The following is a 6,000-nucleotide window of genomic DNA, read 5'->3' on the forward strand; positions in this document are numbered from 1 at the left end:
CATAATGCCTGCAGGAGACGCTGTAACGTTCGGACTGAGGAGGCCTGAGTGCAACACGGAGGCTGAGATCCAGGTCCACGAGTCAGCCTTTAAGGGTCAAAAGGTCAAAGCAACGATTCAGAATTCATTGTTAGACTGAAACCTTTGACACACGCACACACACACACGCTCTACCTGGTCTGCGCGTTTCTCCGTGTTTGTAGCTGTCGGCTGCTGTAAAAATACAGGATCACCGCAAATCCCCCCCGACTTCAAAAAGAGAAGCGACTCCATCTGAAAATTTACACAATTAATTCCTCAAAGATGCTGGGAGCAAATGTAAGCCTCTTAACTGTTGATATTTTCTGGGAAGGTTTTCCGAGCGGGAACACAGAGGCCGGCGTTGGGATGAGATGAAGAGCTTACAGCCTCTTCCTCCTGTTTGTCAGAGCTCAATAGGAAGCTTAAGCTGTTTTAAACGATATCGAGGGCAAATGACAGATAAAGGCGAGGTTTTGTTGCTTTCACCTGCCTCTGCCTCTGACGTTGAACACGTTAAAGGATCTGTGCGGCTGATTTTACTGCTGCTACGTGTTTCTGCTTTGATTTCCGTGTTTTCTGTGGAAGCTGAAGGTCGACACGAAGCATGAAATGACTTTTAATCATATGCGACAAATGCATTTCCTGTAATTCTAAGGAGCGTGTGGCTTATGTGCCTGTTTAGATTATTTGCCTCAAATCCCAAAACCCAACACACCCAAACACACTCACGCTGACCAGTTTGTGAATCCTGCTGTTCTGCTCTGGGTTGTTGTACTCGCACAGCCTTCCACAGTCACACAGATCAGACGTTTTAAACCAGTTTGCGCTTTAAGCTGCACTTTTACGCAATGATAATGGAAGTTTGACATCATTTCATGCAGCCTGGTTGCTGTCACAAGTCTCACATATTGCCACACACACAGGTCCCAAGCAAGTACAAAGGTCTAACAAGTCTGAAACCCTGAATGTGTCATGATTTGTTCTGTGTCACATTCAGTCGTTGCGTAATATTGAACATTTTGTAACCAGGATGGCCGAGAGGTTAAGGCGTTGGACTTAAGATCCAATGGACAGTAGTCCTCGTGGGTTCGAACCCCACTCCTGGTAAAGAGCAACCTCTGGGTTTCAGTTTTAACTGTGTCCACTGATGGTACAGCAATAATAAATATAGTTTAACAACCCCTAACTCTTAACTCCACCCCTAACTGCCTGTGGTGCTATGTACAGGATGTGTGTGCGCTCGTCTGTATGTCTAAAATGTTTCATGCTGGACGGCCGCTCGTGAAAAAATAGAGATATGTAGATCTGTAACCTCAGAGAGACTCACCTGGTTAAACGGGGAAAGGAAATAAAATAGAGAAGCCAAGTGGAGTCTCCAGGCTGCTGTGAGAGTCAGAAACCTCCTCATGCACTGAGCGCAGTAAGAAAAAGTACAAAATTATGAAAAATCTGCAGGATGATCCTTTACAGGAAATTGAACACAAATATCAGCGAGTTACTGGATTGACCTAATTAACATTTCGAGTGGTGACTGAAATTTCAATTTCGGAAAATATTTTATCTACAATTTAGCATAATCACCTATTCTGTATGGAGCTACCTGACCAATGAGGTCATGTTATAAATATTCAAACTGCAGAATGTAATTCATCATTTAATACACATTTCCCCCAAATCCTGCCTCATATATTTGGAATCTTTTGAAAATGTGGGATTAAAATCCTGTTTGCTGAGGTTAAAGATGAGTTTAAAATTCTGGTTTGTAAAAATAGAAGGTGGTCAGTTGTGTATTAATAAACTAGTCTTTAATGAGTACTTCATGTGCAGAAACGCACTACAAAGATCACATCTTAGCAACATAGAAAAACGCATTCTAAAATTGAATATTTATGTTACTAAATAATAGTTTGAGGCCTTTGTGGCCCTTTGTCCTTATTCATAGTTCTCTCTCATTCCATTTCAGACAGAAATCCCACAAACATCGTACGTCCCAATAAATTAAAGTCCATTTGTGTCCCGGCTCAGACGCTGGTCGTGCCTTTCTTCAGTTCGTGCTGCGTTAGATCTTTGCAGATCTCTAAGTGGCTCTGGCTCCGTAGTTTGCAGTCCCGGGCCATGGCCTCGGCTCGCTGCAGCATAGTCTGATGTAATCCGTTTAAATGCGTCACAGAGGCGAAGTTTGAGCCGGGGCCCCCGTGCAGGGACCCCAATGTGCCGTAGTTAGAGTAGCCGGGGATGAAGGGGGAGCTGTAGTAAAGGTGTCTGGACAGGGCGGCGCTGTGGGGGAAGGGGTTCCGATGTGTGTGTGTGGGCACGGGGTGGGATGCGATCTGCTGTCCCGCCCCCAAAGAGGAGTCATTAGATCCTTTGCTTTTGTCTGAGGAGGTCGCGATCTCGGCGAGGGACCACAGTTTGGGTTTAGGGGCCGGGACGGCGTTGGTGGAGTCCTCGCAGGCACGGTCCTTTGACGCTGGGGTCACTGTGCGCTCCGGCTCAGAGCCTCTGAGCTCCAGCGGTGCGTTTTGGGGCGGGACCCCTCTGGAGTTGGGGCCCAGGATGTGGGGCATCATCCTCCTGTCCCTGGGGTCTTTAAAGTCCTGGTCAGGGACGTCGCGGTCAGAGTCGTTGCTGCTGCCGGTGTCCTCACGGTAAATGATGCCGCAAGAGCTTCCTCCTACCGAAGCTGCAAGGAAGAGAACAGATCAGGTCAGGAGGAGGCCATCAACACTTTAAGGTCAAACACACTCTCACACACACACACACACACACACACACGCGCACACACGCACACACGCACACACACACACACACACACTGCTCAGGTGTTCATTAAGGGACTTTCACACGGTGAAACATTTCTTGTTCTACTGAGCTTATTCTGGCAGTCAGCATTTAGTATAATACATGTTTTCCAGGACAGCTGCAGTAATAAACCTGCAACATTCACAGAGAAGATTGTTCAGTACGTGGGCTTGGATCCCAGATTGGCCAGATAACTCCCTTGAAAGAGGAAACTTTGGGGTTATTGTTTGTATTTCAGGGACCCTGGAAGTCCACTTAATCATCTGTTTTCTTTTTTTCTGATTATTTTGATCATAAAAAAAAGAAAGATTAAAATATCTTGCTATCCTCACACCCATTAGATTTATGCTCCAGCCGTTGCCCTTGAGCAAGGCACCAGGAGGACGTGTCAATCAAACGGAAAGCAGAAATGTCTCCACAGGGATGAGAGATGAGTAAAGGCAAAGCTGAACTCAAACGGTTAAATTCGAAGGTGAAGACGTTGCAGTTTGCTTCTGGTAAAACAAACAAAGAGGAAAAGTAAACAAGCCGAGTGTAACTGTGACGCCGGGAGGGAGAGAGAAAGGGACAACGGCTCGTTCATCCCCCGAGAAGACGATTGGGAAGAGATGGTTTAAAGTCGTGTCCTAAAGGTCACAGGCCTGAGGACGGCTCTGCAGGCGTTGCAAGGACAAAACGTTTTTCTGCGGAATTATGTCACGTTACACCTTCAGTCTGTCAATAACACTGAAAGCATCATTCTCTTAAATAAAAAGAAATTTGCACATACAAGGAGATTATTTAGAAATATTTTCACGTCATTGTCAGATTATTTATTGATGGATTTAAGAAATTTTGACTCCAATTTAGAGTAAACTGGTGTTTGGATGGGACCTTTCAGAATAAAGGGTTTGTAGTATTAAATACTTCTGGCTTGAAAACAGAGTGGACAAACACACTCACACACACACACACACACACACACACACACACACACACACACACATACCGTCTTGCTCACCAGGCTCATTCTTCGTCTCTATCTCATTATTCGCCTTCACCGGATCCTCGTCTTCGTCGTTTCTCTCCAGGTCGATGTTGTCCTCGTCCTCCTCGTCCTCGCTCCTGTTCCTGGGCGTCCAGGTCATCTTGTTCTCCTTCTTCAGCCTCCTGCGGGCGTTGGCGAACCAGGTGGAGACTTGTGTCAGGGTCATCTTGGTGATGATGGCCAGCATGATCTTCTCTCCCTTGGTGGGGTACGGGTTCTTGCGGTGCTCGCTTAGCCAGGCTTTCAGCGTTGCCGTGGCGTCCCGCGTGGCGTTTTTCCGGTAGGTGGGGTCTCCGTACGGATAAGGCCCCAGGGCCCCGAACGGGTGGTAGTCTAAAGAGCTGCTGATGCCTGAGGATGGATCGTACCCAGAGCTCTGCAAAGCAAACAGCTGTTAGTGAAGCGCAGAGCAAAAACACACATCAGCTTTATTTGGGATACTTTAACAAAGTTTTTAAAATGACTTTCAGTTTTTACTTTTGATCTCTATGGTTAACCTGAGCAAAGATATAAAAGGTCAAATAGAGGTCACATTTTGCTGAAATGAATTTGTGGATGTAACTCACAGATGAAAACAATTAAAATATAAAATATAAAATAACACTTTTATTTACCTTAAGTATCCAACATTTTGAAAAATAGATACATTTCCAAATGTTATTTTTTTTGCACACGTACTACAAATGTGTGTAGATTGAGGCAGATATACTAAATTGCAGATACTAAAGTGTGATTATGGGAAATTTTGAAACTTCTGCTCAAACAAAATGACTAAACAAGAGGAAATGTGGGGAACACACACATACACACACAAATACACACATACACAAAGTTTCCTGCTTCTGTTGTTTTCCCTCATGCGGAGTCAAACCTAAACACTCTCCCTGATCTCTTACTGATCACTGATTGGACGTGTATCGATGCATTTGTGATCCAAATGTTGCTGTTGATACGAAAAACGATCCATATTTATTAGAATTTTCGAACATTTTATATTAAACTATAACATATAATTCAACGTTTCTGATGCAAACTTCACTTCCATATTTTATTAATTGATTTTCTCAATTTAGCTAAACTCTACACATCAAAACTCCACAAACTCTTCTCTTATAAACAGAAATGTCCCTGCTTGTCACTGCGTGAGATTTAGTTTGAAATCATACAACAACGCGCTGATACACAAATGATTACAGGAAGAAATGTATCAGCTGAGGAACATCGTATCATTTTCACACCAAAACATCCAAATTCATTCAAACAGAAGTCACCGCGTGTAAACGGACACACACACACAATCAGTTTGGATGCAACTTTGAAGTTTGTTTTTTATTAAGATTGGGCTTTTGAATACATTATCGATAATTTTACTCAGACAGAAATAACAAATAAGCATCACACCTGAGCTCAAATCACGCGTTTTAAACCTGTAAGCACAGCAGCCTGGAGGAATCTGCTGCACCTTTACGCACCGGGCACGGACACGTTCACGCGGGATTCCGACACTCAGACCGAGTTAAGCTTCTCCAAACTCACCACAAAGGAGCTGAGCGTGGCGGCGGCTCGGGGCTCTCCGCCGTACGGGAGGTGCGACGTGTTGAACCCGGGAGAGGTCGCGGATCCGGAGTACGGAGCGAAGGCTGAGCCCGAGGAGGAGCGGCCGAGCTCCTCCGTCCTCGGTCCCAGGATGACAGAGGAGCCGAAGGTGGGACAAGAGTGCAGAGCCAGAGACACGGACGGCTGGAAGAGGAAACCCTGAGGCGGATAAGCCATGACGGCGGCGCGCATTCACGGACCGGACCGGACGGATGACGCGCGGGTGAACTCACATGGGAGAGCGAAGGCGAGCTGTATCCCGACACAGGAGCGGAGAGGAAGAGGAGGAGGAGAGGGAAGAGGAGCGGAGGAGCATCGCAGGTGGAGGTTCTACTGTGTTTCTACTCGGGCTGAAGTTTCTCCATCCACAACCGCCGAGGCTGAACTGAGCTGATGAGCCAAACCTGCGGGCAGACTGAGAGAGGGAGGGGAGGGGGGGAGAGAGAGAGAGAGAGAGAGAAGAGGGAGGAGAGGGGTGTGGAGATAGAGAGAGGGGAAGGGCAGAGAAAGAGAGGGAGAGAGAGTTTGTTGTGTTTGCTTGAGGTGGAGCTGTC

The 6,000-nt window shown here is 46.1% G+C and overlaps 1 protein-coding gene and 1 non-coding gene across 2 annotated transcripts; one reads left to right on the forward strand and one right to left on the reverse strand.

Moving 5' to 3' along the window:
- The first annotated feature begins 1,045 nt into the window (after nt 1-1,045).
- trnal-uaa (transfer RNA leucine (anticodon UAA)) lies at nt 1,046-1,128 on the forward strand. Its single transcript has one exon. It is a non-coding gene; the product is annotated as a tRNA-Leu (tRNA).
- Nucleotides 1,129-1,955: 827 nt separating this feature from the next.
- irx5b (iroquois homeobox 5b) lies at nt 1,956-5,623 on the reverse strand. Its single transcript, XM_076139985.1, has 3 exons — nt 5,387-5,623; nt 3,824-4,226; nt 1,956-2,704 (listed from the first exon to the last, which is right to left on the reverse strand). The coding sequence occupies exons 1-3, from the start codon at nt 5,621-5,623 to the stop codon at nt 2,043-2,045; spliced, it is 1,302 nt and encodes a 433-aa protein (XP_075996100.1). The 3' UTR covers nt 1,956-2,042.
- Between the last annotated feature and the right edge of the window lie 377 nt (nt 5,624-6,000).

Source organism: Genypterus blacodes, unplaced genomic scaffold (assembly GCF_046128005.1).
Source record: "Genypterus blacodes isolate CSIRO-AG114 ecotype Tasmania unplaced genomic scaffold, CSIRO-AGI_Gbla_v1 ptg000015l_1, whole genome shotgun sequence".
Taxonomy (NCBI): Eukaryota; Metazoa; Chordata; class Actinopteri; order Ophidiiformes; family Ophidiidae; genus Genypterus; species Genypterus blacodes.

Coding starts and splice junctions, on each gene's coding strand:
- irx5b (XM_076139985.1), bottom strand. CDS start 5,623: ATGGCTTATCCGCCTCAGGGTTTCCTCTTCCAGCCGTCCGTGTCTCTG. Junction 4,227..5,386: donor CCACGCTCAGCTCCTTTGTG/GTGAGTTTGGAG, acceptor TTTGCTTTGCAG/AGCTCTGGGTACGATCCATC. Junction 2,705..3,823: donor AGAGACGAAGAATGAGCCTG/GTGAGCAAGACG, acceptor TCTTCCTTGCAG/CTTCGGTAGGAGGAAGCTCT.